The sequence below is a fragment of the Zosterops lateralis genome (genome assembly GCF_965231275.1).
Source record: "Zosterops lateralis genome assembly, chromosome: 3".
NCBI classification, from domain to species: domain Eukaryota; kingdom Metazoa; phylum Chordata; class Aves; order Passeriformes; family Zosteropidae; genus Zosterops; species Zosterops lateralis.
In genome coordinates, this window is record NC_139764.1 from 89,476,306 (window position 1) to 89,502,702 (window position 26,397).

A 26,397-nucleotide genomic window follows, 5' to 3' on the forward strand; every position below is an offset into this window, starting at 1 on the left:
TCAGAAAGAGTGGGCTTCAAAGATTTGCATTGTTGGTACAGCATTTATACTAGTGTCATGTGCATCTAAAATTTTAGGAAATGTACAGCTCAGGACAGATCTGTGAATCTACACAAGTAAGAGAGAGCACAGTTTTACCATTTTTTACCCCTTTTTTCAGCTTTTGAAAGACTTAATATAAGCTAATAAATATAAAAAAATATTTTGTATGCTGAACTACAAAATTCCATAATTTATAGTAGTTTTTCTAATATATATTTTATTATCACATATGTACAACAGACTGGCTTTCAGGAATAGCCTTAAAAAGCAAAAGCAACAGAGTAGTTCATCTGTGACTTTTATAATGGGCCATAAACATTTCAGAAGAATGGTCTGGCGAGGGATTTCTTGACTCATATTTTGTTCTGCAGGCTCTGAAAACAAAGAATGTGCATGTATTTAACAATAAACTATACAGCTTTTGGTTTGAACTTTGGCATAATTGAAATCAGTGGCAAAATTCCCCTTTTTTATGATGAACACTGTGGTATAAAATAATCTCCTTCATTGTTATTAATGGATTGTTCTTTCTTCCATTTTCTGTATCCTTTAAATCTGAATTTTCTTTATATGCTGATATTCCTGTAACTGCAAGCCTTAAGAGAAAGCCTCTGTTCCCATATATCCTTGACTTGCCTTTTGCATTCTTCTACAATTCCTCTTTGATCTGCCTCAGAATTTAATAATGAAATTTGACTCAATATCCCTCCCACTATATATAGCTCCTGCTACATCATGTTCTGTTACCTATCATCTGACAGTGTAATTCTTGAAATCTGGCCATTTAATTTGGTCCAAGAAAATGTATCATTTAAGGAAAGGCCATGTTCATTTAAGTGAATGCACATTTCTGTTTTCTTACCAAGAATTGGTATATGGGCAGTTTCTCATATAGAGGGAGGGAGTGGGGAAAGGGAAAGGATGGCAGGGATGGCAGATGTTGTTTACAGACTCCTATGGGCAAAAATGGCATTTGGCAAGAATATTAACTACAATAACAGCATTCACGATTTGGTTTCTAAATACGTTATAATGCTGAATATTTTCATTTCCTTTTTGCATTACCCCTGCCTGCTATGGGGCTAGGAACGTAGTCTCACAGAATTTTTGAATTCAGATTTCACCTTCCCCTGCCATGGGACAGGAAATGAAACCTCCCAAAGCCTGGGATCTCTGCATGAATGGAGGGCATTGTAGACACATATCGTATTTCTCTCTTCCCTGCTGACACCCACAATGTCAGTTCTTTCCATCACTGGGGCATGCTGGACTGTTTTTAAAGACAATCACAATGTCCACCTTTTAACTAAGTCAAAACGTTTTATTTTCTGTTTTTTTAATTTCCTAGAACCAGTGATTAATATCCCTATCAAATTACCTGATCTTTAGGAGAGTCAACAGGACTATTCCTAGGATGAGAGCTATGCAGGAGGAGTAAGCAATAATGTAGACAGTTTCACCTAAAAATAAAAACAGAAAACAGAAATTAAACATTTAGTTTTTTAGTAACAAGAATCAGATTTGAGCTCTGTATTGGAAGTCATACACATGTGAGCTAAATTACCTATCAATTTTGACAAAAGTAATTAAAAGGAGGAAAAAGACCTAGATGTGTGTCAGTGGTAGGAATAACTCTTCCTTTGCCATTTGATGAAATGTAATTTTCAGACTTCTTTTAGTAAATACCAGCTCCAATAGCACTGCATATGTATAGCAGTACCTTTCACTCTGCTGCAGGGGAACAGCTTGTTACCGTGATTTTTGTTTTGGAGTATTCTCCCTGTTGATTTAAAAATGTTAATTTTATTTTGTGGATCAGAGCAGACTTGGCTCTTACTTAACTAGACTTATTTTCCTTTTTCGCATATTACTGTAATTACAGTGTGGAGCAATACTCCACCTAGAATCAAATTAACATAAAATGGGATCTAATACTGTTTTTCTGGGCCCTGTTCCCATGGAGTTTCCTTTTTCTGTTAGGCTTCTCACCAAAAAGTCACTTAGGTGGCTTATGTGCTAAAAATTCCAACTGTTGAAAAATTTGGAGCTGTTTCAACTTTTTTTTTTTTCCAAAGGAGTAACCCTTTTTTTCCCTGAAGTAATGAATCCATTGGTTTTGATCAAATAGCTGAAGGAAACATTTCAGTTCAGAGTATAATATAAGCCCTGAACACAGGACAGGGAGGTGTGGAGGTTAGATGACTTGACAAATGACCACAAATGCAGTCACAAGCATAAACCATGAGGCCTTTCTGTGACCTCCCTGTTGCACTGATTCTGTCATCTTTGTACAATCAGTTTTGATTACAAAACAATAAGTTTTGTTTATATAGGAATTCAAATGCAGAGGGCTCTAGCTGCTCCCCAGCTTCTCCATCTCAGCCAGTGAAACATTCACTAAGGAAGAGATGGATTCCTGGACTCATCACTGAGCCACATATCTGAGCTGCAAGAAGGCCATATTCTGGTCTCTGAATAAGTTATGAGTTATTATATGTTCCATGTGTTATGTATATGCACACACCAATCCTAAATGAGACATTTCTGTGTACACTGCATACATGCGGCAGGTGTAGTGTATCATATGATACAAGCACATATGGTATGGGTGCTGGAGCAGCCCTGGCAAGAGGGAGTGAATATGTATTCCACAGCAAGGAAAACAAGGAGCTAAGCAGGGCATTGGACCTGCTTGGCTTTCACTGGTGCTCACTTTTCTCGAAAATCTATCCCAATTTCAAGTTTTTCAATATAAGAAAATGAAAGCAGTGATTGGACCACAATTTGCACAAATGGAATGAACATTCCATTTAATCCAGTAAGATTAAATCTAAAGTATCTATTTAGATAAGTATCTACTTAGTAAAGTATCTACTACTGGAAGATACTTTATATGGTGAATTTTTTAAGAGAGAGGGGTGAGGTCTATCTTAGAGGAGGACCACTAAAAACGTATTTTAAAGACTACATCAGCAGTTGGTCTAGCTCTCAAATTACAACATATATTTAAGATGATGGATTTTAGCAAAAGAGTAATTTGTAGGCATTTATTTCAGTTTCTGAATCTTAACTGTACAAGCAGCTATTTTTGAAAACGTTTTCCAAGTGTAGGATCAGTTGTTGGGGCAAAAGTTTCTTACTTTTTTGAAATGGAAAGTGACTTTCACACATATTTTGGGCAAATGGAAACCTTTAAACTATGTCACCACAAAAATTATTAAATCTAACAAATTATATATTGTACAGTCGTAGATGGTTAAAAATGGGCTAATAAATTTTCAGCAGAATATTGTGATCTTTTTCTTACAAAATTTGTAAAAGGTGTTTCATTTCAATCAAACAAAACACTGAAATTACCAAGTGAATGTTTTTTCCTATTTTTTTTCACAAAATCTGAAAAAATGCTATGTTCTTGATGAACTGCTGGTAAAAGAGATGTTGATTCAGTTCTATTGGGAACAAAGAAGGGTTTTGGTGACTCTTACTCTATTCTAGATTCCACCTGCTTACATACAGCTAGTGCATATTCATTGAACAGATTAATCCCAGCTTTTGCTCAGAGGTTTCTTGGCTACCTGCAGCTTGTCATGGGCTTTTTTTCTACATTTATAAAACTGTCAGACTGACAATGTTTGATACCCTACCAATTAAAGTCACTGGAGCTGAACTAATCTAAGTTCCCACAGCTGGTATACTTACAAATAAACCCTGCCTATTACTTGTTTATCTAAATACTCAGCACAGCAAAATTCCTCAGTAGGAAATATATGATAACATTACAATTTAAGACAAAATTTCAACAGTTTTGGGTCAAGCCCAATTTTATTGTATCTCACAAGAACGGGGTAAGTGTTCTGTGTTTCTAGCTTCCTCTTCCATAAAAACCCCACTATTTAGCCTCAAAGCTCCACAGTGATGAAAGTAAATCCCTATCTTCCCACATGAATAATTTTTCAAACTAAAGTGCAGGAAGTAATCTTTTGTATTATTTGGATCTCTAAAGTAATTGATATAATTTGCATAGGATAAAGCCAAAACCAGGCTGAAGATGCATGATTAGGTAGGCATATTAGAAGTTTGGAGAAATTTTATTTGATTTATTACTTTTTGATATTGTTTCCAAAATGAGATCAAATTCAAGCTTACAGGAAAAGCCTCATTTACTTTTATATGGTTCTGACTCTGCCCACATCACATCTTAACAGAGTTGTATCAGCCCAAAGATCACTCTGTTGGCCTGTTCCCTCCTGAGAAGGTGAATGTGTTAAAATCCAGTTAAAATTTTTACATAATCCTAGTATTGCATTTTTACACCAAAAGCTGGAATAATAATTTTTCAACTTCAATGGTTCTATTTATTTACAAATATATTTGAATATATGTATATATATGCTTAGATTTATTATTTATTGTGAAAGACTCCATCTATTAAAGCAGTCTTATCCAATGAGATGATTTGCAATGCTGCTGAATAAAATAGAGAAATCTAACTGGGTTTTGAACAGTAAGCTATATTTTAAAATATAAAACTAAGAAAAAGCTGGAGACACACTGAGTTTCTTCTGAGCATGTTCATCTGTAGATGGACATTCATTTCATCTGGTGAAAGAGTACTTTGTATCTTTCAATGACAAACTAAGTAAAGGATTCTGCTGAGATTTTAATGTAGACACATCAGCAGATTTTATCTCACGTTTTTCAAGCAGAAAATAGCCAAAAAGCAAATGTCTTCAAAAGTCTTCACAGACGTGAAAGGCTATTTTTGGCAACTGTTTTGCCTTTGTGCTCTGAATTCTTCTTGAGATTTGATTTCATTAAAGATAAATATTTTGTGACGATGATAACTCCCTTTGCAGTCTCATAATGCACATTTATTAGCATATGAATCTAGGACACTGAGTTAGATTTTTGGCAGTGAGATTTATGAAACAATTTGCAGTATGGTTTTTACCATCAGGCAGATATCCTGAATCAAATTCTACTTCTTGACCTGGCTTCCTATGAGAATTTTATGGCTTAGAGTTCCCATCTCATGTACATGACAGCTACAAGAGAAATAATATTTTATTGTATGGTTCAGGCTGGTCAGCATTCTTTTTATTTTTCTAAAGCTGTCCAAAGTTCTGTTAAGACTTTAAGGAAAGGTTTTTGGAAAGTATTCAGACTTCAATGTGAACAGAATTAACTGGGTGCAGGCTGCTTCTTCCAAATATTCATCTGAATCTCTGAGTGAAATGTAAAATGCTTTTTACCTACTGAAAAGGTCTACAGTTAGAACTAGTCACAGGGGTACAATATCTCACATTTTGCATTTTCTCACTTAGTGCAGTATTTCTTGTATTATGGCTTGCATTATTTAACCACTTGAGTCTTGTTCTAACTAGGGATTTAGGCTCCCTCTGTAACTGGCAAGAAGAAGTCAATACTTCCAGCAAATGCAGTCCAAAAAGATTGGACTACTCTTCTTTTGAGGGTCCCTGACTTTTTTCTCTGGCTACACAAAGCACTTGGATGACATGCATGATTCTTAAGTAACTTTAATGCTAACACTACAGCCAAATGCTTAATTATGCACATAAAAGTCTCAGGAATCCCATTCCCTTAATCCATTTTTATATCTGTTTTGTCTCTTATCCAGGTTGCCCACTTAGCAACAGCTGAAGGATGGCGAGGTTAGAAGTCACTTCGTTTTCTACTGCATGCAGAGATTGAATTATTTTTTTCAGTTAAAAGTATTCTTTAGGAACAGTTCTGGGATCTAATTTGTAGTACGGTCTGGAGAATTGCAATCTGCCCTGCATAAGGTAGAACAGGTCATTTTCATGAGAGGTGATATTTGTGCATTAAGCTCTTTAGTATTCTCACTGTGTAATTGGGCCCTCAAAAGGAAATATAAAATAATGTTATTTCAGCAATAAAAACATTTGTATATTAATTCAATATCCTCTAACTTTATGTTGCTTAATTTCCTAGTGTAAATGCATGGAAATAAAAGTAGCTGCAGCTCTTCATCCCATGGGATACTATGTGCCTTTCTGTTGTGTAAGAAGACTGATGGAGTGTAACACAAGCTCCTTCTCAGACCACTTACTGTGGCTTCTAATTTTGTTGTTATAACTACTGCAGAAAGTCAAGAGAGATAGAAGTAGGTGTGACATCGAAGATAATAATTTGTATTACACATTATGACTACTACTGTAACATCTGTACAGAGAGTCAGGCTCTGGCAGGCTTAATAGCTTAATTTTCCCCAATTATAATACAGTGATTGAGACATCTATTTCAAAACCATTAATCAGAGTAATTGGTTCAGTCTGATTAACTTTATTTTGTGGTTATATAAGCTAAACCAAACAGGTACAGAGATTTCCAGACCAAGTGAAAGAGCACAGGTCGAGCAAGCTTACTTGCCTGAACCCACCCAAGGGACCAACCTTTTGGTCTTTTCTATCATGCATGAGGAATATCTCAAGAGTAGTGCTGTGGAAATCATGGAGTGACTTGCCCAAACTCACCATTAATTCCAGAAGAATGGAGCTGTGCTCTGGAAATCCTTTCCCCTGGCATTTCTGTATTTACCCGTTGAAAACCCTTCTTCTGAATAGAAATTTGACCTGGATATTGAAAAGAAAACATCCATTCAAAATATTTCTTTAAAATAATAATATAAGAGAATATTGTTTGATATTTTGCTACAGCCACAGAATTTATGAAGGAAGCTATTTAAAAATACTCTTTAGTGATACTTGATGAACAAGTTGAATGAGTGCATAACAGTTCTTCCTGTTCCACCTCAGTTTTCCTTATGGATGACAAGCACTCTTTGAAAATATTCTCTGCCACAAAAGAGCTTAAATTCTCTTTTCACATAAACTGTTTTAAAAATAGGCTCACCAAAAGAATTGGGTCCACCGAACCAATGTAAAAGTGGTGAGAAAGGGGTAGCAGTCTGAAATAATTTCCACAAGGCAGAGTTTATTCTTCAGCTGCATTCCAAGACCTCAACAAAATTTTTCACAAAGGCCTGTCCTCTCAGTGGGCATAATTTCATGAATATATCTGAAAATACATATCTTCCGTTGAAATTAAAAAGAGGAGGTTTACCTAAGTAGTATAGTTTATAGAGGAGGAGGCTAAACCATACAAGGATATCTCTGGTCACTCACACGAACAGCAAATTGAGAATTTTTTGTGATATAAGAAAGTCTCACATTTGCAGCCTGGAACATTGTCCAAATAACAATGGACTAAACCTATCTGTAATTTGGGGTTTTTTTCTGTGAGATCCAAAAGTACAACCCCGAGTTAAAAGATTTTGGAAACCTAAATTTTTTCTTTCCCTCACTGACATTTTTGCTTATTCCTGTTGAGACACTGATCCTACTTTGGCAATGATCCACACTGTGCTTCTGCTTCATTTAGCAGCCGTCAGTCACAATTCCTGTCTTTTATGGAGTCTGCAGCAAATGCAATCTTGTGATTGCACAGCCACAAGAGCAAACACTTGTAGCAAAGGGAGTGCCATGCAAGACTAGGAAAATGGTGTAAACACTGCTTGTGGGTCTTTTCACACCAGTTCTAGAGCCAAAGATCCCCTTTCCAAACTCTGGGTATTTGCCTATTCAGAAATGTTTCAGAGTTTAAGGTCATTGTTAAGAGTGAAAGTCAGCCAAAGATCATCACCAGGCCAGAAGAATAAGTCAGCAGATGGAGTTGGGTGGGTGCTGCAACAGATTAGTCACTCCATATCTTTATACTGCCATGCAGAGGATGGCACCAAAAACGTGCCTTATAATAAAACAGATAATGATCACCATCATCAGTTTAGCTGCATTGCAGTTAGACATCTAGGGGAAAAAAAAATAAAAAAGGCAAACAAGAATAGCAAGAAGCTGCAAGTGTTCTGTAGAGTAGGTACTGATCCACCAAAGGCTCTGGATCTCCAAGTTCCTTTTGTTTAACTGCCAGGAAATTGTTGCACAATGCAAGAAACACAAGCTTCTCTTCTTCAGTCCCAATTAGGTTAGGGCAGTTTCAATCACAAAAACCCTCAACCATTTTATCCTGAGACTGCTTCAGGGAAAAGCAAAAACTCGTCAGCAATTATTTGATTATTTGGACATGAGGATCATAATTTGCTTTGTAGGTTAAGAAATAACTAACATGATGATGTGTTCACTCATTTGGACTGTTAAATTCAGCTCTAAAGCAAGCAAGTAAATAATATTCATCAGCAAAATCACTGCTAGAAGTCTCAAGTCTAAGTCTGTTACATTATCACTTTTCTAGCGGAGTTGTTACAAGATTTTTAATATTTTCTCAGAGTCTGGATTTGAGTAATGATTAACTAAACAAAGAGCAATGTTTCAGCAACTTGATTTTAATTTTGGGGTAGCCTTTGAGCAACACGAAAAAAGAATCACAACCTTATCAATGGTACTGTTTTGGTTTCTAGAACTAAGAGAGTAGCTACTTCATTTAACAAGATCCATGCATGTATGCAATTCATATATGTTTTCAAAACACTGTCCATCAGATTAAACTATGAAAGAACCATTTCTTTTAATTGAAATCTTTAGGTATTGTTTCCTCTCCCAAGTTAATTTAAGAATATATATAATTTTAGAGTGTACATATAAAAGATAGCTGGCATAGGGCATGATGCACTAATGAGTAACATATCCTAAGAGGATTTATATTATAAAATAGTTGGTGTGGTAAGTCAGATTTGAGAAGAGAATACTTTGGTGTTTGATCTGGTTGATGGACCAGATGTCTGCATGCAGCTGGAGCATTGCAGAGGCTGCAGATGAACCTTCAGGTTCAGTTTATGCTGCAGGAGACCACACTATGATAGAGAACCACCCTGAGATGTGATCCATGACACAACACGTGGGGACAATGAGGAGCTTTGCTTTGAAGGCACTTTGCAGATTCAGACTAAAACATTAATATTTGTCCCATATTGCCATTTATTGCATTAATAATTATCTTAACCAAAGGCTTGGCAAGGACACGTATATTTAACAAAAAGAATTAGCTAATTAAGCACATGAAAGCCATTACTGGTTCTGAGAATGTACCTATATTTCATTTCAATTACACCCAGTGTTTTTACTGGAGACCAAATCCTAAAGCCTACTTTAAAAAATTGAAGCTATTTTCTGCAGAATTAAGTCTGTTGCTAAATATGCATAAGGTTTACTAATATTCAGACCCTAAGAAAAGAAAGAAAAATCCAATGCTACTTCATATTATTTGTAAAAACAGTGTACCAAAGTACAACATTAAGCCAAGAACAGGAACTTTGGATATTTCTAATCTGCATATTAATATAGACTCTAGAAATCATTTCTTTAATTCAGAAATTCAAGCAACATGTAGGTAATTTCATTGGTTTACTACTATTATAATCTTTTCCCCAAACCAGAGGAAGAAAACTGTATGTCCAATTTTTGCTTTGATTTGGATTTTAAAAAACCCACAGCTATTGATTTTGCTGAAACAGTGGTAGCAAACATATAGTAAAGATTTGATGTAAATTAGCGTCTTAGTTCTCTTTAGAAGTAATTATTCTGTAAAGTTGTAAGCATTACTCACGTAAGTCACTGAAGCAGGATTTGCTGTGCAGCATGTGATGGAAGAGTTCACACAAAGGCTGCTCCACCAGAGGCAAATTTTGGCAAGTGCACTCCATGTGCAGCATCGTGTCCCAGTTGCTGATGTATGCTGCTTTGCAATCAGCGTTGGCAGAACAGGGCATGTCATCCTTGATTAAAGTTTCAAGACAAGCTTTATCATTATAGCATTTTTTTGTCACATGTCTCCAACACTTTGACCGAAAAGTAGTGTATTTTTTCCTGGTAGGGGAAAATACAAAAAAGAAAAACAAAAGGAGTGTACAATGACACTTTAACAACTGTGATTTCATAAAAAGACATTTAATGAATGTCACTAAAAGAGAGTGCATTTCCAGTGTACCACTTTAAGCCTTAAAAATTGCAATATTCAGTGATAGCTCACACAAGTTCTGCTCTGATTTTGAGAAAAAGCAACTGCACTTCTAATCAGCACCTGTTTCCCAGAGTTCAGTAAAAAGCAGTGTGAATTCCAACAGTCTCAGATGCTCAGAGAAGAAATGTGACTATAGGAATTGGACCAGTCATCACAATGAAAACACACCAGGTGCAGGTCTAGTGGATCAGTTTTTGAGCAGTGTGAAGGAAGAATAAACATTCAACTTATTTTGCATTAAATAATCTACATCCAATGTTAATTCCTTGGCCCCCAAATGCTAACAAAACACAAAATGTCCAAGGCTCAGGAAAAAGTACAAGTAATTCAGTGAACTTAAAGATAATTTGATAGCAGAGATAAATTATGTGATGAATTAACTTGTTACACAGTTTAATAATCTCAAATTATTTCCATTTATTTGCTGTTAGGATGGAATAAAATTGGCCTTTAATACACTGTATATGACAAGAGAAAATATCCATTATAGATTGACTAAAAAATATGTAGATATTAATTAAAAACAAATATATCACATCAAATTTTAAGGGACGATAAAGGTAAAGTCTAGTATATTGTACATTAAGTTATTAAAATATTCTTCCTTAATCATATAAATACGTTATTAATTTGCTGTTGATATTGTGTAGTAGCCACAAACATGTCACATGGAAAAGTACGGACTGTTGCAATACTGGCTAGAAAAGTTTTGTAAATATTTTCATTACACAAGCAAAGGTTTCAAAGCAGATGCCACCTCTGTTCTAATGGAATTATTTTCATTCACCTCCTATTTATGGATGTGACTACCCCTAATTCTTGACTCATTTTGCTAATAATATGCATTTATTGTCAGTGCCAGGAAACTTAAATGTTCCAGAATTATGGGGAATTCAGCCATTAACACATTACATATCTATACATGTACAGATATACATTTATAGCTCTTTTGCCATTCTCACTAATATCAATCTGAATAATCTGCACAAAACCAGAATCATCTCTTGGCCTCCTGGTTTATTGACTGAAGGTTAATTTGTGCACAACTTAGAGGTAAAATTCAACTTTAATCCACAAGGTGACTACACTGAGAAACAGTAGGCCAATTGATCGACCATAAAAGGAGGTAATTAAGTTGAACCACAAATATGGGTAATCCTGTTGCACATTTTAAAAACATAAAATAAAACTTTGAAAAGGCATTATCCTTCATGAGTTTGGTGATCTGTGCATGTTTCAGGACAGATTTTTGAAAGCTTTTTGCAAGTATCTTTGAGATGAAGAGAATAAGACAAAAGTTTTTTGAAACAGGCCAAGTTGTTTGCATGGCTGTTGGATACAAAGGGTCAGACTCTGCCCTCGAAAGGTAATTACTTTTACCAAACAAACTTTGTCTGGTCTGCTGCACAACTCCGCAAATTGCTGGAGGGCAAAGGTGCAGACAGGCAGGTGTTATCTGAAGAAAGTGATAATGAAAACAGGCAATAACATAGTTTGTCCAGCAGAAATGGTGTTAAGTGTCATGATACAGGCAGAAGAAAAGCCCACATTAGATTGCAAACCTTCCTGCAAACTAATCATTTCAGTTTACTTGCGGGATTACTTCTGGAATTACCACAGTTGATGCAAACATCTGTGAAGATGTCAAACACGGCAGACATGGTGCAGAAAATAATTTTGTTATGGCTGATATATATAGAGTATAATAAAAATGGTTTAAGCAAATCATTATTCAAAAGCACCTTAGTGGGCAAAATACTTCTACTCACCTGCACGATTCATTCTCTTCACACATGTGGATTACATTCAGACATGATGGGGGTGGAACTACAGTAACTGCACAGGGCTTGCCATGGAGAAGTTCTTTGGCTCTGTGGCAGGATTCATCACGCTGGATACAGTCACAAAATATCATCATTTGGGCAACTTCAAAAGGCATGTTTCGATAGAAGAACCTTATGGCTGCTTGACATCCTTCCACGTTGCACTTCTTATTTACTGAGCAAACTTTAAGGTACAGGGACAACTGTTTGTTACACACTTCATCTTCTATGCACTCTCTATTCACATCCAAACAGCTTCTGTTTGTTGTGTACGCTAAAAAGAATAACACTTTTTAAAATAAAATCTCACAAAAATTTTTCTCAAGTGATGACTGGTAGGTATCCTGCCTACAACATTCCTAGTAAATCAAGCTTGATTCCCAAAACCCTGATGCAGCTCTTCCAGGGTTGCTTCTTTTAAGCCTATTGAGTAACTGCATACTTCTTTCTTGCACTGCTTGGCCCTCACAAGGAACCCTCCTAAACTGCTTAAATCTCCAGGGTGCAGTCTTTTGCTAGGCTAAGTAATAATAGACTATGTAATGAAGAAGAGAATATAGATGGTGCTTTTGTGCTTTAAACATCAGTTTAGATATTTCTAGACTGAGAATTAAACCTTCCAGAAATATCTAGAAAATTCTAGACCCCAAAGTGCTTATGAGATAAGATTTGCCTTTGTAATTTTGACAGAATCCTGATTGTTACCTGATTAACATTTACATTACTTGATTGGTACCTGTTACATTTTTGGGTTTTTCTCTACCCAGTACCTTAACTGAAAATATGTTGGATCTGTTAACTCCCTGCTTATCTATTTGAATGAAAAATATTAATTTTAATCTGAAGGTACAACGTACACCGACTGAAAATTGAGCTAAAATTATTTATTAGGATTCGTAAGTAAATTCAGACTTACCTTGTTTTGAGAGAGCAGATAAACCCCATTGTAGTTTTGTTTCCATACTAATATTTTCTAGAAGAAAAACATACAGGTACAGGCATAAATTGTAAATAATATCTTAGCTTTTTAACTTTAAAGTAATGTCTGTCTTGCTGGCATAGTGCTAGAAGTAAAAATAAACAAGAATAAAACAAACTAATTTGACCAAATAGAACCCACTAACAAATTCTAAACCCACTATTACATATATTCGTAAGTTTTGGGGTCAAAGCAGAGTTTATCAAAGGCTGCTGCTAGCATTTTTTACATAATTATAGGTTCTGTGAACTCAAGAAAGGTTTTTTAGAGCTTCTCAGTGCATTATAAAGTCAGATTTCTTGTGAATAAATAAAAGCCAGAGGCCTTAAAGCTTTTATCAGTGGACCAGTTTTCAAGTTTAGCTAACTGCTTGTCACGGTCTAAAGTCAAGGCTGGCAGACAATTCTTGCTATTAGAAAATTATTTTTATTGGTCTTATACTGTTTCTAGTTATAGTGAAAAACTAAAACCAACTGATTTGGATGAGGTTGTATCAAATTAACACAAAGTATTTAGTACAACACGGTTGTATTAAATTAAATCGAAGGACAATAGTATTTGCACACAGGCTATCATTTTCTATCAGATTGTGAATTTATTTATAAATAAATCTCCCAAAACTATCTTGTTTTCAATGTTGAATTGCAAATGGGCAAGAAAACCGTTTTTGCTGACTGCGGACACTACTGTTATGTACGAAAGAATTCAGACTCCTGGAACAGCACTAACCCGTGTCAGTGACCAGATTTTTCTCCCCATCAACATCAGCATTATAGTCCTCATCATTGCCATCATTTTCACTGGCTCCCGAGGCTTGGCTCTCCTGGGAGTATTGTACACAAGGGTTGTTAAATATTCCCTTCCAGATTTGAAGGCATCTCGCCTGAAGTGGCTCCGAGCACGTGCACCTTCCCAGAGCAGTTTTCCTCAGCTCTTTCCAGGCCGGCAGGCACTCTCCGGGCCGGGGGCTGCTGCAGGAGCCGGCGGGGGCCCGGCACGCCCGCTGGAAGCCCCTGAGCGCGGCCCGGCACCGCGGCTCCTCCCGGCAGCGCCGCCGCGCCGCGCCGCACCCGCCGCCCGCCGCCCCGGAGCGCCTCTGCTGCCGCACGGTGCGCCCTTCGCTGTCTGACCGCGGGAAAGGCTCCAAATAGTCTGCAGAAATAGGTACAAACAGAGCTGCAAATCAAATGGATGATAGATCATCCTCGCAGCACAAAAAGTCAGGAAAAGGGTACTTGTCTTAATGCATTATGATGAGTGAAACAGCCCTGGCTTAATTCTGAGCTGTGTGTAAACAGATAATAATTTCAAAATCTTACAAACTAATGAATCTTCCTCGTGTTTACTGTGTGCTGTTAGCTGTGTAGTGCAGTCCACTCTAACAGTTCAGCTGCAAAACAGTAGTAAAAAATCCTCACTAAAATTACTGCATAAAGAGTTTAGCTTTACATAATGTTAACCACCTACACTTTGGACATATCATGGACTATCATCTTAAGCAAATGTATAATTTTTAAGGAGAGAATGACAATTCCAGAAGATGGTTTATTCATTACCTAAAATAGTAATTTAAGTTAGGGAGAATTACTCCTGAAAGTGCCCTAGCAACACCATATGCTATCCTTTGTAGGTAAACTCAACACTACTGTATGTCTATTGTTTCTATAGCAGTGAGAAATTTTTTCTATAGTGGTGAAAAATGTAATCTCAAATGGCAAAAATATAACATTACATCGTTTTGCTAGAGGAAAAAGCAATTTCTCTGATGATATCAACATCAGGTTTCAGATATCCATCCTTCTTGCTTGGGGCAGGGAGTCTGGGGCAGATCAGGATGTTGTTATTCCCTCTGCAATAAGGCCACATACTCTAGTACTGTATGCTGAATGCTGTGTGATGCCAGTAGGGTGTGATGGATCAGTGCCAGGAATCACTTTGAAACTCACTTTTGCAGATTCTTATTCACTGGCAGATTTTACCTCTCTTGTGTCAGCTTTGCTAATCATTATGCCAGGAGACAAGAAACTGCAATTTCTTCATGTACTAAATAATTCTCAATTACAGAGATAGGCTTTCCGCAGGGATAAGAGTTCTCACAAAAATAAAAAATAAATTGAGGGGAGCTGGGCCCATTGATTACAAGAGAATTTTTAAAAGATGCACTCTATATATTATATACAGCTTTATAAAAGTGGTGACTATGTTTCACACATCCAGCAGCCTCTCCTAGATGTAATGAAAGTCATCCTGCAGCAGACTGTGACACAACTGCACCCCTGTGCATCCCCATTCCCTCATCCTCCCATTCAGAAGGTGCTGGATGTGCCTCAGTATACACAACCTAGCTCCAGTGCCTCTCAAATTTCCATGGGCAATGAGTAGCCCTCAACACACATTGTGTATTCACTCTTGCCTTCCAGTGGATTCAACAAGAGTTTTAGAGGCCATTTGAATTTCTCACATGAATTTTATTGCCTTTTTTTGTGGCATTTCTTTTATATGCATGCTGGAGGGTGAATATCATAGAAAAGACAAAACTAATTTTTGGGGGCATTTATCAGACTTGAGAATATGCAAAGAAAGTTGAATCCACTTCAAATGGTGGTTACAAAATTACTGGGTTTAGTCTTCATAATTGCAACTTTATGTTTAGTTACCTTTATTAATGCCGCACTGTTTCCCAAGCAAAGCTGTGATGCTACAGATATCATCAGTAGTGCAGACACAATTTTTAAATTCTGGGTATTTGTCAGCCAGGACCTGGATTATTCTATTACATCCAACAGTGTCTTCTGCCTTGCATCTGTTACCTAGAACTCACCATTAAAATTATGATTTCATTAATGTTTATGAATGCTTAAGTGACATGGTTACATAAAACAATTCAGTTGAAGACCAAAAATAATATGCTTTGCCAAGAGAAGATTGTTCGTCATATTTTACAAATTTTAAATAATATTCAAAGTAATATAATAAAGCTGTGGATAGAATATTGTCTTCTTTTATTTGATCTGATCCATTCCCAGAATATCTGCTCTCATTTACAAAGTACATAAAACCTTAAACTCACACCTCTTATTTTAGGCAGATAAGGCACTTAGACCAAACTAAAAAGGTGCCCGGGAGTGGAAGGGGCACATCCTGAACTGAGGGACTTATCTTGGTCCTGTGTAGTACAAACGAGGTGCCTGGTACAGGGACAGGAACACACAGTGCAGGCTTGAGGCATTGCCAGGTGATCGAGTGAGAGACAGGACACAGAGGGCAGACCCAGCCCAATGATAATGGTGATGAGAACCTCAGGCTGAGCAGGTGCCAGCTCTAGATCATGTAAGGATGGTGCAAGCCTACACATGCCATATATTCCCTTGAACTGCTACCCTACAGAACAATTTCACTGCCCAAGTTTGAGAATGACAACAAATTTAAAGTAGCCCAAGAATACTCAGGGGATTTTTTATTTTTATAATAAAAATGAGGGAGAAGTTAACATAAAAAAATAAATGTGCAGAAATCTTAGTTTGCTGTCTCAGTTTTAAGTCTGTTTGCATGTGCACTTGGACTCGATGGTAAAGACACTTGTACAGGATGTCAGGTCATATTTTCTGTGTATTTGTAGTGAAAATAAAGAGCATGTGCTAGTTTGTGGTTCAAAAGTAAATCAATCAACACTCTACTTTATGAGCTAAAAGCTTTTAAAAAATCTTATTATTACTCTGATAGTGGGATCAAGTGCATCCTCAGCAAATTTGCTGATGACACCAAGCTGTGTGGTGCAGTTGGCACGTTGGAGGGAAGGGCTGCCCCTGCAGGGACCCTGACAGGCTTGAGAAGTTGGCCAATGCATAAGCCAACCTTATGATGTTCAATGAAGCAAAGTGCAAGGTCCTGCAGCTGGGTCATGGAAATCCCAGACACACCTGCAGGTTGGGCAGAGAAGGGATTGAGAGCAGCCCTGCAGAATAAGACTTGAGTGTAAAGGTTGATGAAAAACTCATCATGAGCTGACAGTGAGTGCTCACTCAAAGCCAAATGCTCCCTGGGCTGCATCATAAGCAGCATAGCCAGCAGGTTGAAGGAGGTGATTCCACACCTCTTCTCTGCTCTGGTGAGACCCCCCCTGGAGTGCTGCATCCAGCTCTGGTGTCCCCAGCATAAGAACACGGAACAGTGGGAGCAAGTCCAGAAAAGGCCGGGAAGTTGATAAAAGGACTGGAGCTCTTCCCCTACAAGGACAGGCTGAGAGAGTTGGAGCTGTTCAGCCTGGAGAAGAAAAGATTGTGTGGAGGCCTCACAACAGCCTTCAAGTATCTGAAGGGGCCTACAGGGAAGCCAGAGAGGGACTCATTGTCAGGAACTGTAGTGACAGAACAAGGGGTAATGGGTACAAACTGAAAAAAGAGAAAATTAGGTTAGATTTTAGGAAGAATTTTTTTACTGTGAGGATGATGAGACACTGGAAGAGGTTGCCCAGGAAGGCTGTAAATGCCCCATCCCTGGTAATGTTCAAAGCTAGGTTGATAAGGCCTTAAGCAATCTGATCTAATGGGAGGTGTCCCTGCCCATGGCAGGGGAGGTTGGGACTAGATGCTCTCTAAGGTCCCTTCCAACCCTTAACATTCTATGATTTATTATTGCTTAAGAAAGTTACACATTACTTAAGAATGTTACATGTGAAGCAGTTTAATTTAATTTAGGTAAGTTTTATTTTGTGAAAGCCATGATCTACCTTGCCAAAACAGTTATGTAGGTCCCTAAACCAGCACATTTCCTCTCTTTACCTCATAGATATTAAATGTCTCACAAAATATAAGAGAAGGAGTATGTGGCTTACAAGATCCAGCCAGGTCACAGGGCAACATGGGGATTGGTTTTAGCCTACTCAGCACACAGGCTGATGTCTCTGCCCTGCAAATGGTGCTGTCTGGTTCCTGCCTTGCTGCTTCCCCATGTGTGGAGCAGTGAAGACTCAGTAAAACTGCACTGCACTCAGTAAAACTGCAAAGTGAGAAGTCCTGTGTCACCAGTGCCATGGGCAAGCTTTGATGTGACCAGAGTTTTAAAATCACTTATATGTTGCTAACACAAATAGCAGTGGAAGGCAGTGGAGGTAAAGCTCTGGAAGAGGAAACAGTGCATTTTGCCTGAAATAATGAGAATCAGCTATTCCAGACTTCACATCCTGTCCTGATCCCCTTTTTTCAAACAGTCTCTGCATTGCCCTTTCTCCAGTTGCTAACTAAGGAGGGTTTGGGGCGTATATCAAAGGGGAATGAGGGGAATGTCACAGGCCAGCAAGAGGTGCAGGTCCCAGTCTCTGCTCCCACTCCATCTCTTGCATCAGCAAAGAAGGAGATGATGGTGGCTGGCATTGCCTGTATCTCTCCAACCCCGTCTTCAACTTTATTTCTGCTTTTACAGAAGTACATCATGATCCCTGACCCTTAGCCCTCATAGTTCCAGAAGTCAAAGAACTCAGGAGATTTATCAAAAGTCACAGACAAAAGATACTCCCTGACCAGAAAAGTAAGATGGAAAGGATGTGTTGACATGGCCCATGAAGATGAGTGTATCATCTAAGTAAGGGATAATAAAAGAATTTCAAGAAAACATATTCCAGTAGAAAAAGAGCAATAAAGATCAGGAGTGGCTTGGTAAAAATTAGCATATTCACAAAATTTATGACTGTCTTTTTCAAGGTCCAGAGTATACTTCAAGGGTGATGGTGAATATACCTAGAAGAATAAACCCCCACATCCCAGTATATTTTGTGCAGCACCCCAGCCTCACTTAGGTCACCTGTCTTCATGACACTCACAGCTGGTGGCCAGGAGTCAGAGGCTGTGTTCAGTGGGCTCTGTGCTGTCAGCTCACTGTGCTGAGTCAGCACTTGACGCCTGGGGCTGGGGGAGAGGCTGTGGGACTACAAACATGCAAAGGGCATAGACAGAATCAGGAAGTACATCAGATTTATGGAGCTCCCTTGCATGACTTCTTGAAAACTGTGTAGAAATAACCTATTATCACTATTGCTCTGTTTGTACATGGTATTGATTCAGCTGTGACAAACAGCAGAAAATATTTTATTACTGGTTTTCAATTATTGTTGCTTTACTAGAGATTAGTTCTAGGTAATATATTTTATCTAATGAGTATGCTTTCTAAGACATTTACAAAAAAAATAGTTTCTCAACCTAATGTTTGGCAGCCATTATTCATAATTTTATTTATTCATAGGTACATAATTCAAGTACACAGGACCACAGATGCATGACAGAGTACAAGCTGCCACTCCCACAGTGATAATCTCTGCTTTTGCTTAATCAGCTCTTCAATTATCACAGTGGGAATTGAATTTGAAGACTACAGGGGAAAGTCTAAGCACTGGTGAGACCACAGGTTGGATAGATCTCCAGAGATCCTTCCAACTTTAATGAGTCTGTTATTCTAAGGAAAGTAAACTCATCCAAATCTAATTCAAAATGTGATTCCTTAAAATTCAACTGATCTGAGTTACTTTTTTCTTTTGAAAACTTTTTCTGCTTCCCATTCAGAAAAATTAAGAAAATTTATACTTATGATTAAATCAGAGTTCAGAAATGTTTCTGTTTGTTTGTTTGTGGATTTTTGTTGGGTTTTTGGTTTGTTTTTTGTTTGTTTGTTTTTTGAATACTGAAATAACAGAAGGAAAACAAACAAATAAACAATCCCATAAACAAACCTTAAAAGCCCAAACCTTAACGTCTTCATTCTGCAGTGCTGAAACTCTTTTGATCTTTTCAAACTGAAAAATCTTATTTCATCAAAATTTAATATTTCTATCTTTTATACCCTGACCTGGAAGCTGATTCATAGACATTTTCACACTCTGTTTTTTCTTTCCACCATATTTTGGCCACAGAGGTGAAAGAAAGATTGTACTCAGAAGATTCTAAACTGAGACTCTGGAAATGCTGCTGGAGTAGTGAGGAAGCAGTGATGGAAAATTTGACACGAAAAGGAGTGACTTAGGCAGAGTTTGGAGAGTGTCCCCAGACCTGCACTGAGGAGCAAAAGATGGAGGTCTTGATAATGTACACATTTAATTTTGAGGGCACAGTCTGATGGACTGAGTTATGGAACTTGTACCCCAAAGGAGTTTAATTATAATTTAATTTAGTAGTTAAGTTTTGCATAAAGAAGTGGACAAAACAAATATTTACCCCATTGTCTATTGCCTCCAAGTAATATGTTTGTGCTCAAAGGACATTCTCCATTCCTACAGCTCATCCATGAAGCTTCTAGACTTGCACATGACAGTAAGAATTAGTAAGAATATTATTCTTACTAATGATGCTGCTGGTAGGTTTTCTATCACTGTTTCTGTCTGAGAGGTACCATCAGCTGTTTGACTGGATTTACATGCTCTGGCATCATGGTACCTAATAAGCACATTTAGTATCATTTTTCCTGGACCCAACACAATATCTGAGTGCTCTGCAATGCTGGAGAGTCCTTGCCAAAAGCTATTATCCTAAGGAAACATACAGATGCAAATCCAAACAATGACAAGAATAATTATTTCTGGAAGGTTTCTCTGGCCCAGTTACAAATATCATTAATATCAGTGAAGAAGTACATTGGACAATAAAAGAGAGAAATGTCATAATATTTAAAATATTTAACAGATCAATAGAACATGGGCTGAAGCCCAGCTGTTTTGGGGACTATTGTAACTGTTATATTATCATGTATTTTTTATTTACTTCATCTGTTCTTAAAAGTATTCAGCCATTCTATGGAAAGTAAATAAGTTTGTGGGAAAGGACACATTAAGAAAGACCCCTCAGATAATCTTCTACTCTAATTATTTTAAATATTGTCTTTTGATTTGGGACATTTGAGACATCAAATACATGCAACAGATCAGACAGACAGAGGCATTAATTCAGGTAGCTCACACTGCAGGTGAATGTTTTAGCAATGGCTTATTAACCATGAGGCCAAGCAACTTCTGCTGCCTGGCTTCCCACATAGGTCAGACTGGGTCCTGACATCAAGACAGAACTTTCACATTGTCCACTCTGCTGCAGCTGAGGCTCCAAACAGATTATGGCATCACAACACAGCTTGTTCTGTTCAAATAATGTCATTATAAGAAAAAGGGAGATTTCCACAGAGATGTAGATACTTCTGATTCACCACTACACACTGCCCCAGGAAAGGTAAACTCAATCAGAGCATAGTCCCTGGCCCTTAGCGTTTGCTAGTGATGATGTAGTGGCAGATCACTTGACATTTATCAATCAACAAAGGTGTCATTACTAGCTTGGTCTAATGACACAACCAGATTATAGTGCCACTCTTCTTCTCCCCTCCATATTCACAGCACCTGAAAGTAGATTCTCAGCATTCAACAGAAAGGTCTTGGAAGGATTTAAAGAAAGAGCTGGTGAATGACACCCAAGATTTGTTAAAAAAGACAACTGGCCTTCAGAGACAGGAGCATTTTAATTTGAACAGCCACAGAGATTTCAGGTCATAATTTATAATACCTGGTCTTCTCCTACTTAAAATAGATTATTTGGAAGAGAAGCACTAACTATTGGAAATGCAATAAACATAGACAGTGACTAATTATCTGCCTTCATTTACATGAGAATCTGTTCAACAATTCAAGGAGGCCTATTCATGTCATAATCTGCATTTTCTCATACCCCCACCCCCTGCAAGTAACTCACTGTGATGTGTTGGTACTTTTCACTGAATAAATACATGTGCTCCCCTACAATACAATTTTCTTTGAGGCATTCTTGATTTTTTTTTTCTTATTCTAGTACAATAATTAAAAATTACTCTAAATAACTACTACATTGTTTTGGGTATTGTGTGAGATTATAGAACCATAGGATGGTTTAGATTGGAAGGGACCTTAGACCCCTCTGCCATTGGCAGGGACATCTTCCAGTGGACCAGGTTGCTCAAACCCCCATCCAACCTGGCCCTGAACAGTGCCAGGGAGGAGGCAAATCAACTCCTCCAAATAGTGTAAAACAAAGTTGGAACTTTTTTTTCCAGTTGCATACAGGCTTTATTTAACAGGATCCCACAAGAGCCTAAATTCTGCTGAATTCAGAGTTCTTGAGTTGGTTCAGGCTCTTTGTTCATAGTGCAGAAGTTTAATTTATCTCTTTCTTGAAGACACAGTGTGACTGTTACTACAAGTAGCATTGGCCATTGTAAAGGATTTCAGAGGCTAACTTTTGCCATAATTTTTCTCTCTGAAATCTCACTGACTTCATTTAGTTACCACAGCAATATTTTATTCAACTATGAATATGCAACTATACGGCAATTCAAAATTAGGCTGTGTACACCATACAGAATTACCTGAAATATTGCAGGCATCTTCAACCACATTCCAGACACTCTCACATCCATTTCCAGCATTAATACATTCCTCCCTCAAGTGCAGACAGTCAGTAGTCTGGACAGTAGATATACATGTGAAGTAAATGAACAACACTGTAAAAACAGAATATAATGACTATTTAATGCAGTAGATGCTGTACTGACCCTTTTCCTTTACACATAGATTTTAAAAATATCATTTACTATAGTTTTTTTATAGATTCAAATTTGCTATCAAATTAATTTTTAGCAGAGCAAAGCTTGTCCTCAGTTTTGCAGCTGGAAAACTAAATTTAAATATTAAAAGTTTCAGTGTGGCATATTTTGCATTGGTTTTACCCCAGTATTGTAACAGCAACTGTAGCTATATATTATATCACTGCATAGAAATTTCTGCAGTTCTGAGATCCAAAATAAATTACAGAAAGGAAGACAATATAAAATTCAGAGGAAACAGCATTTTATTTGCATGAAATCTCAATAAGCTTGGCTGTTTAGGAATTCCTATGAATAGAGTGCTGCATGAAAGAGATTTGACAACTACCTAATTGTTAGATAACAAATGTAATTTTATTTTATAAATACAGTACTTTTCACCCTTTTTATTTTTACTTCACAGACGCATCATTTCTTGAAAACAACTCCCACATTTATGTCTTCATCTGCTTTCCTGAGTGCATTGAGCCTGCTAATTACATTAAAAAGTTCTGGAGGTTTCAAGGAAAAGAATTTCAAAGCAGCACTGCCTGTGACTTATCAGTAGAAAATTAAATTACCTTGTTAAGAAAGGATAAATCAGCTGGAGTTTAGCTCTTTCATTAACATTCCCATGGTAAGACAACCTCTAATTTGTAATCATGTGTCTTTATTTTCTACAAAATTAAGTTTCAGTCACTGATTTCAGGCCTTATCAAACTACCTGCTGAACATCTTTATTTTCTTTAGTTGTTGAAGAACACAGCATCTCTCTGACATAATACCATTCCCCCCCTCCCCCCACCCATGTTCAGATAAGTTCATATGAAATTTGAGTGGTTTCCACCATTGTTTAATCTCTTAAACATCATATGCAAGGGGCATGAAATATTGCTTCTGGATTTGTCCAGACCGTATCCAAAGAAATTAAATTTTTCCAATGATACATTTTAGAATAAGAAATTATATATCAAATATCCCTTGATATCCCTAAAGAGCCACTAGTGTATAGAGGTGATGCCATCCCTTTTGCAAATAACTTATCTGTGATACAATAATGCTGCTGCAGGGAACACTTTTTGGATGCATGTTGATAAATATGAAGCAACATTTAATACTTTATAATTGACAGGTGCAACAGCATCTAGTGTGCCTACGAGACAAAGAAGAGGCCACATGTGCTTATTATAGCTGGTGCTAATCCTTTCTCAGTTGTGCATATTCCTGGCAGATCTATGCAGGACTGGTGGTGATTCCAGTGAGTTCCAGCCTGAAACACTCCTAGGCTGTGTCTGTTTATCAGCCTCGAAGACATATTGCTAGAAACAGCTTCTGCCTCTTGACATTGAGGAATGTGCAGCTGGCCCTATCCACAGGGACATTTTTGGCTTGTTATGACATTTAATTACATTATTATTACATTTATTATTATATTAGAACATTTTAGTTCTAGGACTGTCTCCAAAAGGTCTTTCTTATTGTGAAATTACTCACTATTTATTCAGATGACAGAGAAAAAAAGTTGCCAAATACCTTACGGGTGAAAATGACTGCATATAAGAAACAATACAAAATTATAAAGCCACAAATTTGTTAAGAAGAGGTATTTTGCTGGATGACTATATCTATTTTGTATGTTCTAACACAACAGAAGATTTACTCATCTGACTAGGATTCACAGCTCAAAGTCTCTGTGCTGTCTTTCTCAGGTTCAGACAGTTTTCCAGGAGCACTGCCTGAGACAGTCAAAACAGGACTGATTGCACAGCCTTCCTACCACTTTTTAGGGAGTATTTCACACTGCTACTCATTTTGAACCCACCCGGTAACTGGCCACAAGATAGGAGGTGATGTTTTTGCAAAATAAAGAGGTGAATAGCATAATCTATGATTGAAGGCACTTCAGCCTGAGAAAGGTCTTCTTTAGGTCTAACGACTTATTATGGATGAGTCTTTGTTTCCTTGGCAGTACAGAGGGGCTGTAGTGCCAGAAGACAACATAAAACAAACTGTCCTATATGAATTTAGAATCCAGGGCACTGTAGCTTATGCAATTCCTTAAATTGACAGTTATTACTTTAGTTCCAACTTTACTTACTTATTCTAGTTTGAACTAAGTGACTTCTGCACAGAAGAGTTCAGGGCATCTAACAGAGTTTTTAGCTAAAACTTTTAGAAGGATCCATATTGACAAGTAGACACATTTAAATTTCTACAGATGTCTGTATTTTTATGTGACGGCCTACTGATTTACTGGGTAGGTATAAAATTCTCTGTTCTCTGTAGAATTTGGTGTCTAAAGTCAAAAGGAGGAGGAAAAGGGAACTTTTTATCACCTTCATTTTACAGACTGGGAACTGAGGAATGGAGGAAGTACATTTCCCAATTCTGCAATCCTAAAATATTGTAAATAAGTGATAATGAATATTGGAAAACCAAGATGTGGTTTCTATCCAATGGCAAGAACAGCGAGATAACAAGTTCCAAAGGCGAAATGGGAGACTACAGCTGAATATAATTAGAACATGGTTGAAAATTGATAAAGGACAACTTTATTCTAGCAAAACCCAGCGCAGAACTACCTACGGAATACTTTTAACACAGAAACATAAGTTTAGAGTGGTGGGGTGCTAAAGAAAGAAGCAGCATGTATACAGCACGTAGTGAGTAGAAAAGGAGAATAACAAAAATTAAAACACACTTGTCTCATCATATTCTTCTGTACCAAATCTTTCTGTACCAGCTTTGTTGATTTTCCCTTTTTCTCCAGCCAAACCCAAAGGAAGTGTCAGCAGCCCTGCGTGTAGCCCTGGCAGCAAACAAGTGGCAGTTCATTCAGAGCAGGTGTCCCGGCCGGGCTGTCCCAGCCGGTCCCGTCCTTCCCGCCGCCCTGCCCCAGCCCTGCCCCAGCCCTGCCGCCGCCGCTGGGAAGCCCCCGGGCCCCGTCGGGAGACCCTCGGGAGAAGCAGCCGCGGGGAGGGAGGGTGTGGGGCGGCCGGGGCCCGTCCCGCCGCACTTACCGGGCCCGAGGAGCGCGGCCATGGCGGCGCGGGCTGGAGCTCCCGCCGGAGCGGCCGCAGGTGCCCGAGCGGCGCCGCCCCTTCAGCACCGGCCCGGGGACAGCGCCCCGGCCCCGCCCCGCCCCCGCGCTGCCCACCTGCCGCCGCCAGCCCGGCGAGTGGCGCTTCCCGCCCCCGGGAGCGGCCTCGCTGCCGCTGTCACACCCTCTGTTTACGTTTATTCTCTCGCCACAAATCGCTCAGATGAGACGCGTGAGTTCTTCGGCATCTTCCACGGGATCTTGCACTCCCTCTGCACTTAGTTCTCATCTGATGTCCAGAGAAACTAGCAGAGCTGCTGCCTATAAGCTCTTTGGAAAATGCCTGTTGCTATGTCCTATCACCTTCAACGCATTTTACAAATGAATTTATTTGTTTTCATCTCAGATGTGGAACCCGATCAGTTAAGGAGCAAGAAGACCTATGGAATATGTTAGACGGCAGACCAGGGGAACAAATAATTAATCTATAGACTAGACCCAGCCAGGACTATGAGTGTAACCTCAGGTGTTTCACTGAAATACCTCAAAAAACAGTGTGCCATACAAAAGTCAGCAGCTGACTTGGTACTTCACAATGAAGCAGTCAGCCATAAAGGATGCAGTCATACACCTGTTGGCTTCAGTGTGTGCTCTTTGCTTTTGCAGTGGAAGGAGGTGAAAGCAACAGATCCCTACTGATTTCTCCATACTACTCATGAATCTTGTTTTTGCAAATGGCCTATCCCATACAGAACATTTTAAACTGCATTTTGTCTTTAAATGCCTAAGCAAAAAAGATGTCATAAAATTTCCAGCTTAGCTATCAGAGAGACAGATATAGTGGTTGAAATCCTGTCACTACTGACAAGCAAAACTTGACCCAAAGTCCAGATTTCGGTTATTTTTCTTAGCTC

The 26,397-nt window shown here is 38.1% G+C and overlaps 1 protein-coding gene across 1 annotated transcript; it reads right to left on the minus strand.

Moving 5' to 3' along the window:
• Positions 1–328: 328 nt before the first annotated feature.
• GFRAL (GDNF family receptor alpha like) lies at positions 329–25,485 on the minus strand (the record flags this gene model as incomplete). Its single annotated transcript, XM_083856188.1, has 10 exons — positions 329–416; positions 1,421–1,502; positions 6,558–6,656; positions 9,643–9,902; positions 11,826–12,153; positions 12,796–12,852; positions 13,588–14,010; positions 15,516–15,674; positions 22,228–22,362; positions 25,464–25,485. The coding sequence occupies 10 exons, from the start codon at positions 25,483–25,485 to the stop codon at positions 329–331; spliced, it is 1,653 nt and encodes a 550-aa protein (XP_083712314.1).
• Between the last annotated feature and the right edge of the window lie 912 nt (positions 25,486–26,397).